The sequence below is a fragment of the Periplaneta americana genome, chromosome 10 (genome assembly GCF_040183065.1).
Source record: "Periplaneta americana isolate PAMFEO1 chromosome 10, P.americana_PAMFEO1_priV1, whole genome shotgun sequence".
In the NCBI taxonomy this organism is placed as follows: Eukaryota; Metazoa; Arthropoda; class Insecta; order Blattodea; family Blattidae; genus Periplaneta; species Periplaneta americana.
The window spans coordinates 38555952-38575664 of NC_091126.1; the positions used below are offsets into that span (position 1 = coordinate 38555952).

Here is a 19713-nt window from a genome sequence, read left to right on the forward strand (position 1 = left end):
TTTGTTAAAAAAAAAGTAAAATTTGTACAAGAAGCCTTTCAAATATTTCTGACTCTATTTGAAAATTAATTGATCTAAGTACATTCGTTCTGGAGTAATTAAGTTTTTCTTACGAAAAATGTAATTTTGGGTAACTTTTAATAGTAGAAATATTATTATTCCGCAGTTTGAAAGATGGAGAGATTGGGTTTGCAGTAAAAAAAAAACTTATTATTTTTCAGAGGCATTAGAATCCTATATAAACATCGAGAGGTTTTATGTAAGTATAAGGACAGGAGTGAAAGATCACTTTCAAATGGGTATCCTAAACTTTTGCTAGAAACTGTAAATAATCCAGAACTTTCTTTTGTCTGACACTTTTCCATTCTAAATTCTTTTACAACGGTGGAGAGGCATTTTACTACTTCTGGGTGTCCTATCATCAACTCCAGACCAATAGTAATCATAATAATTCTGCAACTGATCCAAAAGACTTTGAAAGTCTTTCGTTCGCTTGAAGTAATATCCTATATCAGAGGGTATTTCTGTAAACTTTCAAAGATTGAATCAGCATGAGGAAGACTGGGACTGAACAAATGTAGTAGAAAATTCAAGTCCAAGTCTTGAAGTGAGTCACGAAAACCACTTACACCGTCACACGTTTCACTGTCTAACTTATTTCGTTTTCAGTTTATTGATTCATATAAATGTAAAACACGGTATTTTATTTCTGTTTATGCACAGTTTGAAAAAGTCTACTTTTATAATTCCACTTCTTGGTCAAATAATGCAGTATGCTTAGATTGCTTCTTAACTCTCCGATAATAACTGGTTGCGCATTCTGTACTCCTCTAGAAGTCAGTTTCTTAATAACTTTTGTGCAAAGAGCATAATTTTTTGTTTTCACTGTGTCATGTTTTTTGTCGATTTGTCTGTAATGTCATCTGATAAGAATTTGAACGATCCAAACTTTGCATATTTTGTGAATAGTGCATATGAAGATGATGATGTTGATATGTACAGTAGTGGCAAAAAAACTGGACCGACCCTTGTAGCTGATTTCAGAGCCTTGTTCACTCCAGAGCACGATAGACTGGTAACTAAGACTTTCGTGGTTCGAATCCTGCTTGGGAAGGAAACTTTTTTTTGTTCCTTATTTAAATTTATTCCCAATACTTTTCGATTGCTGGTAAAATTCATGTTCTGGGAATAATAAGTTAATCAAGTAGTAAAATTCGCTGCAATCGAAAAGTATTGGGAATAAATTTGAATAAGGAAGAAAAAAAGTTTCCTTCCCAGGCAGGATTAGAACCACGAAAGTCTTAGTTACCAGACTATCGTGCTCTGGAGTGAACAAGGCTCTGAAATCAGCTACAAGGGTCGGTCTGTTTTTTTTTTATCACTACTGAACATTGTAAACGTTGACGCATAGAAAGGAAAAAATAAAGTATTTTCCTCACAGTTTGCTATCGATGACACAAAACATTATAAAATGTGTAAATAAATTGATAATTTTATCAACAATGCAAAGTACTCCAGTTGTAAATGATGAAATAAAGAGACCAGTAATAATTACACTTTATAATGATGTGAAAAGAGGTGTTGATATGTTCGTCAAAATAGTGCATGATTATACCATTTCAAGCAGGGGCAAACGCAAGGGGGAGTTACCGGGTTTGAACCCCCTCCTCCTTGAAAAAAATGACACATTTAGATTTGAGTACTTTTTTATCCATAGTCGTGTTCTATTTTCTAGATTTTGACTGTGAGAGTAACAAAATCTACATCGACGTAAGGCATAGTCACTACTGTTTCTTCAATATATTCATCATACCAGTTTCATTCTTAATCCTTAGCGATTTCCATGTACCATTATTGTGTTTAATTAAATTTATTTCAACATATTTGATTATTTCCATGGATTTTCGTGGTATGTGAAGTAACTTAAAGTGTCTTACTTATGATGTACAAATATAAGTGTTGTCAGTATATAGGTACTCTATATGGTTACTGTGTAAGTGTAATAATGACACAAGCATTTTATTATACAAAATTAAAAAAAAAGCTAAAATTTGTTAAAAATTGGATGACTGTGAAAAAATTACGCTTCAAAAATTTTATCAGAATGTTCATGAATATGTTCCACTATAGGTATCCTAAAAGCAAAACAGCTCGGACTCCTCACGGCGCGCATGCTATACCCCTCTTACCCCCCTGCAGTAGGCTTGAGACCACGCTGGGAACGGGAGCATACGTCATCTGCGCGAGACAGTCACGCCCGCTGGTTTTGCGCACTGAGTTTTCTTTGTCGGATGCCTATAGAACAGTATAATATTAATAAGTATGTCGTAACATAATAGTAATAATAATAATAATAATAATAATAATAATAATAATGGTAACTATAATAATACACAAATTTAAAATACCGATAATATCAATGAGGAAATGAACAATTTAAATAACTCACCCCTTGACAAAATCCTGCGAACGCCACTGGTTTCAAGATACCTACACGCATCGTTAACCAGTCCGTAATTTCGTGGTGATTTTATTGACGTATATACGACCAATGAATTTAGAACAGCTATACTGTTTTCGCTGTAAGAAAAATCCTAATGTAAACATAAGCACGTTGTTGTCATACCCGTGATTGGCTCCTAGTCGAAACACTCACATGACGCAGGAAAGTATAGTTCGTATTTCGAAACCATAATATTGTATTATTTAAAAATAAAAAATTGAATTCTAGTTGTTAAATACGATGAAACATATAACTTCACTCATATGTAAAATGCTATGTAAAAGAAAAACTATTTTTATATATTATTATGTACAATGAACGCGGATGAATACCAAAAGTAACACCGCGGTAGTCTGTTCTTGTAACAAGCTGGCGTCACTTGAGCTCGTAGTTGTCATAGTATGGCTTCTGTATCCTCGGTGTGTGTGGTTATTAATCATAAGAGTGGAAACCCTCTCAAAAGCGGAAAAACAAATAGTCTTAAAGGTATATAATAAGTTATGTGATAATTTAATTGCAGTAATTATAAAGTAAATGTTTCCTAAGCAAACGAATGCATAGTAGTGAGGTTAGGCCTACTTGACGAGTAACGGGAAATGTTTAACATGAAACAGAATGTACAACAGTAGGCGGGAACACGTACTGAGAATCTATGGCGCCAAACAGCGGCCAATGAAGCCTCACTTCAGTCACGTGCTATTGTTTACATTAGGATTTTTCTTACAGCGAAAAGATTATAGACTGAGATTTCCAAAGAAATAAGCATTATTGGAGCCTATCCTAAGGTTTATGACGCTTGTGGTGTATTAGCTCATAACGACTTCATACCTAACGATCTAATCTCCTCTGTTGCAGTCGTGGTCCAGGATTACGAAGCGAAGGTGTACGACGCACAGGTTCTTCCAGGCAACACGGCGGTTTTCAACTGTCATGTGCCTAGCTTCGTCAAGGACTTCCTCACAGTTACGTCATGGCTACAGGATCACACCTTCAACATCTACCCCACCACCGAGGGAGGTCAGTGAGTGTACAGCTTACGTTTCATAGTAGTATCAATGTTTGTCTCTATTTTTTGAACCTTAAAAGTGTTATTATTATATATTGTTATGTATTTTCTACGTTTTTGAACCTTACCATGAAATGTAATTCCGTGTTTTTGTCAGAGATATTCGAGCTTATGGATAAAATCGAGTAAGATATCCATTTCATTGTCACGAAAGAACGTTTCAATGTATGTTGGTGCATCCAGTTACCATTTCTCTCAATGTAGGATCATTACCTCCCTTAGATTTATTGGAAAATTAACTTGTAAATTCATTCACAATATTTGCATTTTAAATTTAAGAAATGAATAGTTATCTCGTTTCTCTGTTAATAGCAATGTTTATCAATTCAGGTCCGAACAGACGTTTCAGAATACGTGCCGCTTTGTTTTTGGAAAAATATGATTCAGAACTTTTAGATTTGTTATACTATATCTGACACCAATATGTTATTGTGCCACTTGCCACGACAAGGGCGGGTGGCTTATCTTTGAGATAATCGCGAGTTATAATCTACTATCAACACAACAAATTAGACACTGCGTTATACTTCCTAACTCTGATAATTTATGAACTACTTGCTTATGGATAGGAGGGATTCCTACTTAGAATGTGATCTCAGGCTTTCAAAATAATCACAAGTGTAGAAATTCACTAATACTAAGTTTATTAATAAGATATCAATTTATTACAGATAGAATATTGAATATTGAAATTGGACGATTTAAGATGAATCAAAGTTGCTGTTAATTTTGAAGTACCAAAATGAACTAGTTAAATATAAATTACAAGAATTGAACTGACGACTTTACTTACAGTTGATTGTAGGGCGAACCCTGGTTCTGTTCGCAGATGATGCCATTTTCTGGACTTCTTCCTGGACGTCGGGAAGTTACGACCGCTACTGCATGACCGCTGTCTTTACCAATAACTAATGACCGCGATTTGGACGTTTATGTCCATTTATAAGTTCTCGAACCTCGTCCTTTGTGACGTAACAGAGTGACGCTATTTTACCCGCGAATCTTCTAAAAAGACGGTATTGCATTCACTAAACACCACGCTTCTGATTCTTAACCATTATTTCAAATCGACATTTCCTGTTGTTACTTAGAACAATACAGATTTAAGGAACTCTCACGATTGAATCTCTGTTTTTTACTTCACCAATAGAAATCCAGAGTTCGGAATCATCGCCAATTAAATGTCTCGCGAGAGACGCTCCATAATCTTTCGTTGTATGTCAGCTGTTGCTAAAGACTGCTAAAATGCAAGCGTACGCATTTCCTGTCTTGTTCAAGGACTGGACTCTGCTGAGTTAGCTAAGCTGTACTCTGTAATCTGTCGAAACAGGAAGCGATCTCTGTCGCATATCAAAGCATGTCTTCAACTGAATATTTTATTAAGTACGATTTCATTACTTTCAAATAAAGTGAAAATATATTGCTTATGGTCGTAACAAAGTTATGATTATTATCATAATCCTTGGGCACAACAGAGTTTTTTACGAAACTGCAAAGATGAAATTTTTTTGCTAGCTGTTTTATGGAAATCTTTTTCTGACTCTGACCTTTATCATTTTGTAAAATAAAAAATATGTAATTATGGCTATGTAGAAATATGGAAATTACGTTGGGAGCTCCCATATTGTATAAGTTTCGCTTACAACACACAGCGCATGTGCAGTAAACAAGAGCCCCTGTATATATGCTACTTGTGGACAGTCGTGCGAAACTGTTGCCTACATACAAGTGGACCAGCCTCAATATTCGCTCCAAATTTTAATTCCGTATCTATACAAATTGTTGAATACTGTATTAATGCTAATATAATTAAATCATTTTCATATCTTATTATTTATAAGCAATTCAAGAATTTTGTCAGACTTAATAAGCAATATTTACGTCATTTATCTACGTCCCTCTAAAAAGAAATTAACATTCCACTCTTGGTTAGTGATGCACTGTCCAAACCAGTGGTTATGTCGCAGGATCGTAGAAAGGGGGTAAATCACGTGACAGTTAATTAGTTAACGGGGCCCTTTTCTTTAAATTATTTTAAACAGTTGTATAATATTACGTAGAATTCTAATTTTGTGCAGCAAATATTTTCAGGAAAAAGCCTAACAGCATAGTCACTAGTCCAGCCATGGGCACAACGGGGATATGGAACAGAACTGTGAAACCCTCCCTCCCATGCCCTTTCCGCTTCACTGCCTTATAAACAAACGCACAGTGAGCACTGTACATCAGATATGGATTTCAGCGATCAGTGGGAGCGAAATTTAGTAAAAGCTATGATGCAATCCGTCACTGAACAGTGCTTAACTGCCGATCTAGTCGTCTCAGCCGGGGAAAGTAGAGTGAGGAGATAAGGGAAAATGTATAGGACTCAATTGAGCTAATAGCTCTCAGGCCTGCACTAGCCTTTACAGAGGGACCAGCAGAAACGCGTGGGCAAACCGGGATGCGACATAACCACTAGCGCGGACATCAGCGTTAAACATGGTTGAGCTGTGAGGTACTTTTCATGTGTTCAAACGTGTAGCGATAGGGAAAATATAAATATAGAGATATCTCTATATGGTTCGTTCCTCCTTCCAGGACTCGACTAGTGCGACAAGGCGAAGACTTCCTTTTATGATGTGAGAGGAGGTCGAGAGCAAGATTTATTATCACCAATGATAGACAGATGGGCGGAAAAATTTGAATTTCTCTTTGGGAGAGAAATTGCGGGTAAATTTTTACTCGAGAGTATTTATTCATGGAGAGGTTTTTTAAATACAGTATACCGACGACACGTGATTCTCAGCTCTGTTTTCTTCCTCGAAGGAAGTCATGACTTTAGCTTTGTTTGTGACCATTAAATTCAGGTTGTGAAAAAAGATTAGTATTTCACTTATGAATGTACAGGGACATCATTTTATTTTTACTTCAACTTTTATTGTACCTGTACCTGAGTTTTTTAATGTACTTCACTCCCACCCCTTCTACTAATGAAGTTCAACCGTCCTGCATACAGATCCAAGACCGCATATACAGTCATAGTAGCCTTACGGTCATAGTAAACAGTAAGTTCCAAAAATATGTTCGCGTTTTCCAGTGACGAAAGAGCTTTCAATATTGAATCACTTTCGCACAGGTACTGTCGTCCATTTGCCTACGTCGTATCCCGGTTTCCCCCACCAGCTTTTATTCGCCAGCTAGTGGCTGGGCTGTCGTCTTAGCTCTTTTGTGAGAACATTAATTTCTGTTAGGAATTGGACGTCTACGTAATATTATACAACTGTTTAAAATTACTTCAATAATAGCGCCTCGTTAAGTAATTAACTGTCATGTGATTTCCTCCCTTTCTACGAACCTACGACATAACCTCTTGGACGGACAGTAGATAGCATGTCTGAGTAATTTTATCTTTTCGGATCAGGCGGAAGTGAAGATTGAATTTACAGTACGTAAGGTACTCTTTTATAGAGTAGGTACAGAATTATTTCAACATGAGTTAGGTACTAGTACGAAGAACGAAACTGGTAGTTGGGATTAGGTACAATAGTCTATATTGCGATAATATGCACATTAGAACTGAAGCCTGTATCGAAATGAACGACCACCATTTAAAAAAAAATTGTTTAAATATCCATATTATGATTATTTTTCAATTTAACTTCATTCTCTATATTGTACGCTAATATGCTGTAGACAGTATAATATACACTGCATAATGAATACGTCCACATGGACAGCTCAGTTCATGAGTAAAAACACTCATTGTTAATACTGTACTGTATTTTGGTTAAACAAAAACCTAATGAAAATGATCAAACTCAAAAGCGCAATATTTCCTAGTTTACGTAAATGGATGAACTACATTTCTTCCCTCCTATACCTAGTAAAGTGATTTGTTTGTGTATTACGCCAGTATCATTGAGCTCTAGTCGTGGAAGGGGGTAGACAACGGCCTTGATCCAAATTTATAGCCAGGTTAATATTAAAAATGTTGGTAAAAATAAAATTATGTCCCTGTATAAAATATACATTTAACTCATCTTGTTAACAGAGATTTTATTTACAATGAAGATGAGAGGAATCGTATATACTCTCAATTTTGTTTTACGAAAGCAAGCTGTTGTCATCGATGTGTAACTTTCTAACATTCATTTTCCGAAATTGTATATAAACTTGAACACTCTCACTATTTTTTCCCTACAATATAACAAATAAAAGTTTCTTAAGGGTATACTTCCTCCGTTCCAAAATATGGTATAATAACATACAAAACCAGTTTGATTATTGCGCATGCGTGCACGAAATGTTTCGCGGTGTAGTATTCTGTTCAGTAGTGAAGGGACTATCAGACAGTGCAGTTATGAATGTTTCTAATCTTCTGTAGTGCATCTAACTATAATATTTGATTTGTTCATTATGAACAGAAATCAAATGGGCACCTACTGTGTTGTTCCTGTTGCAGAGAACGTAACACCAACCCAGTCAATTTTGAATAGAACATCTAAGGCATAAACTCGTACAAAAACGGGATATAATTTATTGCAGTTTTTATTTTTAATTAGCCTCTCTCAAAATAATTTTTGTTTTTTTTTTTCTTCTATTAATTTCACATCACACAGAATGAAATGTACTTCATTTTTATGATTTTCTTATTTTTATATTTATCAAACAAATTAATATCTAAAAGATATATTAAAGTAACATTATGTTACTTAGGACTTTAACAAATGTACTCCATATTTTGGGACAGAATTAATGACATATTTCTATACCATATTTTGGAAAAGAGGGAGTATAATATTTTTGGGAGACACCGACATGCACAACGGTCATCTCAACTCACCTCCGACGTAGTGCTAGGTTGCCACAATTTCCGGACCGAGTAGTGACACATGTGTCACGATTCTCGGCACGAAAATGTGTCTGGTACACCAATGTTTCATAAAATCCGTAATGATACGTCATATCAATTCCCTTTCAATTTTGGAAGACTTAAGACTGGCTACGAAATTACGTAGGTGTGACTAAAATGATTGTTCAACGCACTTTTTCAGTATTGGTTAAAATGCTTTAGGTAATATTTCTGTTGTCTGTATTGATATGTACTTTATTAATGTTTATGTTCAGAGTATCTGTTTCCATAAGACAATTACACTTTTACTACGTCATACTACTTTTGACCAATAAAACGGTACGAAAGAACGTCTTTCAACCAATCATTGCTGCTTATCGCACAATTTTATCGCTTCCCTAGCATTTGTTTAATTTTATCGTTTCCCTAGAATTTGTTGGTTTATATCACTACCCTAACATTTGTTTCTTTCTTTGCCAACATTTCAAACTGTAAATTCTTTACGGTACTATTAAACATGCTTTGCGATCGTAATTTGTTTCCCGCGTAGATAGTCTACTGAAAATGGCGGCTCCTTTGAAACATTTTGGTTTTTATTTTATTTTACGACGCTGTATCAACATCTAGGTTATTTAGCGTCTGAATGATATGAAGGTGATAATGCCGGTGAAATGAGTCCGGGGTCCAGCACCGAAAGTTACCCAGCATTTGCTCGTATTGGGTTGAGGGAAAACCCCGGAAAAAACCTCAATCAGGTAACTTGCCCCGACCGGGATTCGAACCCGGGCCACTTAGTTTCGCAGCCAGACGCGCTGACCGTTACTCCACAGGTGTGGACAACATTTTGGTGAAGTTAACATTAGTGATAGAGAATTTATTAAGTCAATTAATATCTATTTTATTATATTAGGGTACTTTATTTCTTCTAATCTTTATATATTTATTCTGTTTTTATCACCTCCCTACCATTTGTTTCTTTGTTTGCCAACATTTCAAACTGCAAATTCTTTATGGTACCGGTACTATAAAACATCCTTTGCGATCGTCATTTGTTTACAGCATAGACAGTCAAATTAAAATGGTGGCTCCGTTCAAATGTTTTGGTGAAACTCGGAGTGAAATAGAATTTCAGTAAGTCAATTAATATTTTATTGTGTTGGAGTACTTTATTTCTTCTAATCTTTATATACTTTGTTCTAATCGTGTAAAGGTCAATTAAATACCGCTCGAGTTTTGATTTTCTCTAGATAAATCAAAGCCTCTATTGAGATTACTGTTGATAACTTTTAATAAAATTTGCTCATGTAATTCTCTCGTAGGCCTATTGTTTTTTCACAATCGTAATTCTCTTGTACTTGCCACAGAATTCACGAGTTATTCTCACTGGTACATGCCGATGATGCTTCGAAGTTTTGCTAACATTTGGAATTCAAATAAGGTGTCAAAGAAAATAAACTATGTTGGGATGGTTCTGATAAAAGGAGGAATTGAACTTTGAATGGAAATATTCTCCCGCTGTGCTTTCTTCAATCTCTGTACAGTGTACGTTTGCCCACATTCTGTGAGGGAAATTGGCGTCTGGGATAAAACGGTTCTCAAATATGTCATCGCAAGTCTTCTGTGAAGCAGTTATCATTGTCTTCAATTTGTAGAAGTGGAAACTCAAACGACTACCCGTGGCGCACTTAGATATTCTACCTGCAGCAATTGCTCTATACTTCGTTCAATAATGTCTGACAGGTAACGTAAATATTACCGACAGATTAAGGGAGGAGGACGATTGCTATTCAACCTATGGCAGAGGTCATATTCTAGGCTAGTCTTGGAATTGGGCGGAGGTGGAACGCTTTAGATCGCCCAACTTCAAGATAAGTCTCGAATGTGACCTCTGCCATTAGTTGACTAGCAATTACTCTTCTCTCTTCGTCTGCCGGCAATGTTTACGTTGCCTGTGAGACTTTATGGAACGCAGTATAAACGCAGGATTAAAACTCCAACCGTGGAACACATGGTGCACCAGAACTCGCTAAGAACACCTGTCACAATCCTGGTTGGGAGAAGTTACCTGGTTGAGGCTTTTCCGGGGTTTTCCCTCAACTCATTAAGAGCAAATGCTGTGTGTCTTTTGGGCGCTGGATGCTTTGCTGGTGCATCGTTGATGAAGTCAATACTTTCTAACGAAAGACCTGAATTGGCAAACATCCCAAGTCCATTGAAGTAATTTTTTTCTGGACAGCAAAGAAACTATACAGGCATGCAATATAAGAATACCTATTGAAATAAAATGTATGTATGTATGTATGTATGTATGTATGTATGTATGTATGTATGTATGTATGTATGTATGCATGCATGCATTTATTTACACTGCAAGTGGACAATCACCCGGTGGCAGTGGTATACACAATAAAATTACAATACACAATAAAATTACAATACACAATACAATTATACAATACGCAATACAATTATACAAAACACAATACAATTTAACACAATAATTGCAATTAATAATAAAACATAAAATAACCTAATTTTACAATATAACCTACATATGTATAGGCCCTACATAAGTTTCAATTGTCTTTCTCTTTACTCTCATCTCACTCACTGTAGTGGCACTATGACGCATTTCACTGACACTTTAGGACACATTTCACTGACACTATAGAACACATTTCATTGACGCTGTAAATTATCACTGATCAGAACTATTGACTGCACTGTAAAACCATAACTTCACTGACTCACCTCGCTTCACTGATGCAACAGTTCAAATAAGCCAAATAATTACATCCTTATGCATACTTATAAACAGAACCACATTTAAGCTAAACATTTCTAGTCTAAGGCCCTCTTACACGCTATTTTTAAATAATTTACAATTCAAACCAAGGGAGTAACTCGTCAGGCTAAATAAATACATGACACCTTAAAAAATTAAATATCACCTTAATTTTAATTTGCACTTTATACACAACTTTTTAAGTTAATACATAATTAAAATATACAGGCTTAGACACGGACATGGGATATTTTTACAGGATGCGTAGTCTATGTAAAACACAACATGTCAGGTAAAAAGTCGAATTCGATAAATTTTGGATGTGCAACTCGTAACTGATATGTAACGAGTCTATGCTATTAGCAACATACCGTTTTGTTTGTAATTCATTTTGTAAACTAAATGCAATGCATTGAGAAAGAATCTCTACATACATCTACACATATATTTACTACTATTTAATGTAAATAAAAACAACAAAATGTGAAGAAATCATTCTGTAGATCAACTAATAATTTCAGGCGTTTGACACTGCTTTTTGTAACTAAGTAATTTCCATATACCAAACAAAAAGCAACACCTCATTTTTCACTCATTCAAGAAGTCAAGAGTCCAGTCAGCCTGAAACTTACTGAAGGACTTCGTCAGTGTGCAATGTACAACCCTTGTGGTCTCCAGTTACTTGTACCTGCGTGCCCTACATGCTCTGAGAGCGCATACGGGCGCTGAGGCACATTTGCGCTCTCGTTGACGTTACTGGTTTACAGAGTATAAAGAATGCTTACAGACTAACCGGATTCCCTCTCTGAGCCCATGTACATGGCTGCGGTAACACGTCTTGCCGTTCTACAGTCCCAGAGTTGACGGATCTCTTGCGCCGCCGCTTTCTTACGCGTTATCTTGCCGTCTCTTGTACTCCCCAGCGGTGGTCTTAGGCTTCATTGATTCGCTTTGGGATGACCTTTTCTCCTGTAGTCGTCTCCACTTTTTAATTTTCTTTACGTTTATGATTTCGAGGAATTTTATAACAGTGGTGACTAACTCAGCTGTTCTCACGAAGCATTGTGCGCATTCACGAGCAAAAAAGAGCAACTTTGGTATTTCAAGTGCTTCGCATACTGCTCGTGTGTAGCGAAGAGTGCTCTTGCACAGAGAACACAAGTTTTGTCACCACTGTTTTAAAACTTGAAAAAATTTTCACGACTACTCTTTGAAAGGTAATGTTCCCAACTTACTCTGGATCTTTTTTTTTTTCGCGTTTAATTTAGTTGATCCCTTCGCATGAGATTCATCGGCAATTCATCTTGTGTTATGTTGATTTTAGCAATAAAACTGCTTCCATAATACAGTGACTAACAAAATATATCAACGATAAAATTTTTATCATAGTAGCCATAATCATAGTACTTGAGTACAAAACAAACTAATATTACATAAAAATATGCTATTTTTCAGCTGATACTAAAAATATTTTGTTTTCGTAAAAATATTCCTTTCCAAGTATAACGATTGACTTTTCTTAGCTTTTTTTTGTCCAAAATACCCTCATTCAATTTTCTTTGCAATTGAAGTGGTGAGATCAATAACCATTCAAGTCCATTTACACAAGTTTTTTTTATTTCTTACCTAATCATTATATTTTGCACGTAATATTTCTGGTTGTTTTAGAGATCAAGACAAAGGAGTATACCAACTTTTAAAGTCGTAACATTGTGGTAATATCCAAAATTTAATTTCAAATTTGCAAAAAATGAGTGGCCAAAAGTGGACATGAATGGTTATTGATCCCACCGCTTCAATTATGCGTTACTTTTGAAAAACCCTGTATTGGTAGCCTAGAGTTCGGGTACTTTCTTAGTGATATTAACCGGGGTAGAGCTTTTGATGTGATGACAGACTGTCATCAATACATCTAAATTTTGCGGGATTGTCTTTCATTGAAGCACTTACACAGGAAGAGGAACATTTTATTCTCGAAACAGGGAGAGAGTGTGAAGAATGGTGGAAGGCAGGAGTAATGCCGTCATTTCCTTCTAGATCAGACTTGTTTCCCATCGTCATCCTTGGACCTCGCAGATAATGACGGTGCGAACGAATCGATGCGAGTTGGCTTTCCGAAGAGTTTTGAGTCCCAGAGAAGAAGTCTAGCAGGATTTAGATTTCTCGGTAGCCAGAACAGAGTCCACTATGCTGACAATTCACGGGTCATAGTATTAAGACTGTTTTGGCATTCTTATGAGCCCCATGCTATGGTTGAGCATGTAATAATGCATTTAAATATCTGAGCTAATTTATTTTCCTTATATTATGTCAAATAAAGGGGCGTGAAAACCACATAACTGTAGCTATAATACCACTATATTTTAAAATAAAATTTATTGAACTTCCAATTACGACAGCTTTATGAAACTATTACCAAGCATCATATGACTTTTCTATACTGTTTTAAATTTTAAAATCATCTTCTTATTCCACCGAAAGTGTGAATGTTTTGTGTAGCATAGTGTGGACAGAGAACGCAGATTGAAGGAATTTGAAATTTGTAACATTAGTATACAGCTGACTTACATCAGTGAATTTCAGTTCCAGTAGTGTAGTGCATATTATAACAACGAATCTGCAGTTATATTTACAGAATATTATGAATAAATCGTACAAAAACGCGTGATTCAAAAATCCAGAAAGCCACCGAGTTTAGCTCAGTCGGTTGGGCCGCTTGCCTACCGATCCGGAGTTGCGCTCGGGCGTGGGTTCGATTCCTGCTTCTGCTGATTACTTGGTTGGGTTTCTTCCGAGGTCTTCTCCAACATTAAGACGAATTACAGGTAATCTTTGGCGAATCCTCGGCCTCTTCGCCAAATACCATCTCGCTATCACCAATGCCATCGACGCTAGATAACCTAGTATTTGATAAAGTGTCATTAAATAACCAGTATAAAAGACCAATCCAGAATTATGTGAAGGAAATCCAAGCACCCAGTTCATTTTGAAATAAAAATTGTGAATTAATCGCTTTCTAACTGAATAAAACTAGATCACATGGGCAATAGGTTAGAGCAATCTCAAACGGAATTACTAAGACAGTTACTTCAACTAACAGGTGGACCCAAGATATTAGCTTGGAAAGCTATGAAATCGTTACAACTGAAGTCTTATAAGACCATTCGATAATAAATTAAATGACCGCGGACGACATTCGATGGGTTCAATTCTCATACTGGGTGTTTAGTTCAAAGTGTGTCATGGCTCACTGTATGCCGTCATGTGGCTAGCCGATGAGCCTAGAGAATTCAATCTTCCTACACTTCCGCAGAGGTGTATAACCTATGAGGCAGAGAAGTTGCCTAGCAAGTACGGCGTTCATTCTGAAGAGTACGTACCGATACGTACGGTAACGCCGGTAGTGGCAGGAATGTGAACTGTCTGGAAATACGTACTGTCGGGATATGGGGAGAGGGTTAAGACGATTACTTACGTATTTGTTGACGTTAACTTCTACGGTCAACATGGACACGGAGCATTTGATTTGTGTTGTGGAATGTTACCGTACGCAACCGATGATAACAAATATCCAGCGTACGACTTGCCGGCGCAAAACACAGTTCGAAAGAGGTTATGGTAGATGGACCGCCATCTGTTGCTACGACGTTCAAGTTATACCGTACACGTTCTCAAGTTCAGATTGAAGAACGCCTTATCACCGTCCTTCGCAAGTCTCTCGTGGCTCCGACTTAAAGAACGCAGAACTTTACACTCTTTGTCTTTACTCTTTCGAATTCTGCACACCTCAACACCAAATTACCTTTCGTCTCGTTTCTCTTATCTATACTCTAACCACGACGTAAATACCAGATCACTTATCTGTGGCACGCTAAATATACCTCTTCATAGAACATCTTGTTATTCCTCATCTTTTACAATATCCACCTCGCGTCAATGGAATTCCTTGTCACAAAGTATTAGGGGCTGCAAGACAACAAACACCTTTAAGAACAGCTTAAAAGATAACCTTATTAGCATTTCACTCCAATCATACTGATTTAAAATATTACAGACTACACTGTTGCTTTTTTTCTTTAGAAATCATCCTGATTGTGCTGCATTTTCAAAATTGTCTCATAATAATCTCTTTCTATTATCTAATATAATTTGAAATATATTAACATTCTATGTATTTTAGTTTAATTCTGCTACACAGTGTATTTCAGTGTTTAATTAATAGTTCATAGTATTTTGTTGTTTAATTCGTAAATAACTCTTGTATATATGTAACTCTCATCTAAATCAAATTGTTGAATTCTTTGTAAGTTCATGCATATGTATATACACTTTTTGCTGGTTGTGTGGAAGAGAAGGCCTTACGGCCTTAACTCTGCCAGCTAAAATAAATCATTATTATTATTATTATTATTATTATTATTATTATTATTATTATTATTATTATTATTATTAAATAATAGGCAACTTCTCTGATATATAAGCTGAAACTCGCTTCAAATCGGTGACCCAACAACAATGACGTCATGACACACTTTAAAATGAACACCCAGTATAGACAAAATCCAGCGTGAGTTTAGAAGCCTTAAAAAATGAATTGTGCATTAGAGAGAATGGTCGACATTTCAGCAGTTATAAGCGAATAAATTGCATCTGTAATGTAATGAATAAGTGGCGAGATTTTATAGGGGAAAGCTGAAGCGCTATTCGTGCTGTTACAGTACTTGCTCAAGTCATTTTCCTAACGGCGCCGTGCTAGTCGAAAACTGTATCCACGCGCTCATCCGTTACTTATTTTTAATTCTGTCGCTTTCAAGTGCCAGTTTTTCTTCAATGTTGGAAAATTATGAAGATGATTTATAATATGCACATAATTATTTTATTTAACCCCTTCAGGCCTGATGTACATTATAGTGTACATTGTTTATTTTTTCCTTTTTTGAAATGTCTTCGAATACTTTTAAATATTTTGAAAAACTCAATGTGATAGAAATGGAGAATATTATTTTTTTTTTTAAATTTCTATACCTGAATTAAAAATAAAAATTAAAGTTTTAATATAAATTCAGGTCGCGGCCGGATGGCTCAGTTGGTAGAGCAGCTGGCTACGGACTGGAAGGTCCGGGGTCCGATCCCAGGTTGTGACAGGATTTTTTCTCGTTCTCAAACTTTCAGAACGGTCCCGAGGTTCACTCAGCCTCTTATAAAATTGAGTGCCGGGTTTTTCCCGGGGGTTAAAGGCGGTCAGAGCGTGGTGCCGACCACACCACCTCATTCTAATGCCGAGGTCATCGAAAGCATGGGGCTCTACGTCCATGCCCCCCCCCCCAAGTGCCTTCATGGCATGTTACTGGGATACCTTTACCTTTTAACTTTTTACCTGAAGGGGTTAAATTCGTGAAAATTATTCACATATATCTGCTTAACCCGTATAATTTATAAAGTCGGACGCCTTCATTTCGGGGTTACGGTGAACATGTCTTGCATGTCATATGGGGGAACTAATTTGATTTCATTTCGGTGCATATTAAATTATACACCGTGTTTCGCTTATGGGGATCGAGAAATAAGTGAAAATTTCAAGTGCAAATATTGTTTTTATATGTAACGTAAGTTTTCACATAATTTGATGTAAAAACTCTCGGAGTTTCGGAGAGTGGTCAATGAGACTCGATGTGTGCGCCTCAAGTTACCCTACAGAATCTGAACAGTATTAAACCTCTTGCCGAGTGTTCTGTAACATTATTTGTGAAGTGATTAGCGCAGTTGCATTTGTAATGGATTACTTCAGTTCTTCCAAACTGTCAACTCTACCACGTTGGTACACAACACCCTTCACAAACCCCCAGAAAGAGAGTCATTGGAGATCAAGTCGGGTGACCTAGGTGGCCAGGCAAGGGGTGCTCCCTTCCAATCAACCTATCGGGAAAGTTTTCATCCAAGAAGTCATGCACTGCCTCATAGCAATGGGGATGGAGACACATATTGCTGAAAACCAGTTCCTGGGGGGAGTTTGTCAACAACAAAAATTCTGCAACATGTCCAGATACGCATTCCCTGTGACTATCTCCTCGATTAAGAACAATGGTTCAATGACGGAATACTCTACTGAAAGACGCCAGGCTTGTTTCCTGCGCATGAGCAGGCAGCTGTTTTTAAACCATTGTTACATAAACTTGGATAGTTTCTGCATCTAGTCTGATGTAAATCACAACAATATCTTCATCTGATTTTAAATGGTAAGCATTTATTTCTCGATCCCTCTAAAGGGATCACGGTGTATTATTTGTGTCTCTTTTGAATAACAGTTCAAGGAAATAAACTATAAGCGATGAAATTACTCTTAATATGCTAAAGTAAGTTAATTGTACCTAAACGCTTAAAGTTATAGTGAGAAATTACTCTCCGAATTAGTTACAATAAATTTTTAGTTCTCTGGAGGAAAACAGGCATTAGCTCTAAAATTTAAGATTGTTATAAAACATTATACCGGATGATTCATAAGTGGGCCTAAGTGTAAATATTAGTTGGGTTCAATGTAGCAGTCAAAGAAAACTAAAACGCCCTATAACAATTTTAATGAAACAGTAAGAATCTCAACTTAAAGAAATTTCTCTCAAAAAGTTTACAAAAGTTCCAATGCACATAATAAGTTTTGAAGTAATTTTCCAGAGCTCGTACACAGAGAAGTGCTCGTCGTCTTAGTGATTTTGTAATATCATCCACACATTTCAACTCACTCCGAAAACAGTTTGGCTCCAAGGCAAAATGAGAAGCATCGTTTCAAATCGTATTAAGTCCACTGGTGGACAAAATTGAGTTTGATACATTTTCGTATAGTTTCGGATGCGGTCTTTCACGCTGTGAACTCTGATTGTATCAAATCGTATTCGCTAACAGTGTAAATGACTGCTTAAAACTTGCGATTGTTTCAAGTCGTATTCAGTCCTTTATGCCTATTGTCTGTTTCATATCGTATTACGTGCAATATTCATGTTATAGAATTGGTATAAATGAAATTAATTAATTACTTTCTTATGTTAGTTATACTTACAATCTGGTCCACTTTTTTCGACAATGCTACACATTCAATACGGACAGCACAGTATTTTTCTCGTGAGCTGTGTGCAGTGGAAATTGTTTCCATTATGGAACAAGAAACTATTGTAGGTGACAGTTCAGGACGATGCCGAAAGGAGCGAACGCAAGCAAATCATGCACATAAACTGAAATCTGAGGCAAGGTACGTAAAGAATAGATTTTAATGAAGAATGCAGGGATTATGAGACCCACTACAAACATTTATCACACTCCGGAAATATTTTAATGAATGTAGACATCCTATAATTTTCATTTAATTTAACCCTTATCCGGGCAACCAGGGTCCGTCGGGACCTGGCTCTACTATTTTTGTGAATAAAATTAAAGCTATATTTTCTACCTACTTGAAATTTCATGACTTTGTTAATTTCTGTGTTTTTTTATATGTAGGAAGAAGGAAAATAATGTAGTATTTTACACAAATGTTCTAGAACACTATTACTTCTTTAAAGTCTTAACTGGGCATGCAGGGTCTATTGGACCATAGTATATTTTATTGGTTTTTCTCACTTCGTAACGAGGTTTCACTCTTTCAAGACATTCAGTGATAATCTGACGACAATGGGATGTTGGCAAATTATTTCCGAACCTCAACATCAATGACAATTTTGCAACAATGGACCAATTATGCGTCATAATAAATATAAATAAGTCAGTGTGAAGTTGTGCTAGCCATAATACGCTGTAGTTTATAATAGAAAGAGGAACTGAATCTCTGACCTTTACATTATTTTTATGAGGGAGTAATTATTATGGAAAAGCCGAAGGTAGCCAAAGAAACAATGGTACGTTGTTTAGATGTTACTTTATCTTAGTTATGCTGTAATACTGAAGAGTATATTGTATGCATTAGTAATTACGTCACTATAATAGCACAAAAGGAGGTGTTGACTCACTCGATCACTTAATGCACGAATATGCGTCCAAGAGATGCACAAATCGCTGACCATTTGCATTTTTTCAAGAATCTGTCAGATATATGTGCAGTTGCTGCATTTGTTGTGTGGAAGAACCTTCATCCTTCGTGGAACCTTGGAAAACACAATAATAAGAGGTTGTTCCTTGTGGCTGTTGCTGAAAGTCTCACACAATCTCAAACTGAAAGAAGGTCTAGAGTAGGACTTCAGAAAAAACTACAGTATAATGACCATTGCTTCTTTCATGCCAAGAGCTAGTAGGCCTACTCCATCAACTGCGCCCTAACCATAAGAAAACCCTAAAAGAAGGTGTCATATTATGTGCCCGTATGAAAAAAGTCGCAAACAGAAACAAAGCTGTGACAATTGTGGCCGATCAGTCTGTAATGAGCACAGTGAAGTGACCCATGTGTGTAAAATGTGTAAGAATGATGACGTGTGTGTTTATATATATTTTTATTAGGTTATTTTACGACACTTTATAAATATCTCAGGTTATTCAGTGTCTGA

The 19713-nt window shown here is 36.3% G+C and overlaps 1 protein-coding gene across 1 annotated transcript in view; it reads left to right on the forward strand.

The window, feature by feature from the left end:
• LOC138707602 (cell adhesion molecule Dscam2-like) overlaps positions 1 to 19713 on the forward strand; it is a 1410362-nt gene that overhangs the window by 695889 nt on the left and 694760 nt on the right. The window contains exon 3 of the mRNA XM_069837241.1: positions 3359 to 3520. Within this exon, the coding sequence (XP_069693342.1) occupies positions 3359 to 3520 (162 nt within the window). The remainder of the gene's footprint in view (positions 1 to 3358; positions 3521 to 19713) is intronic.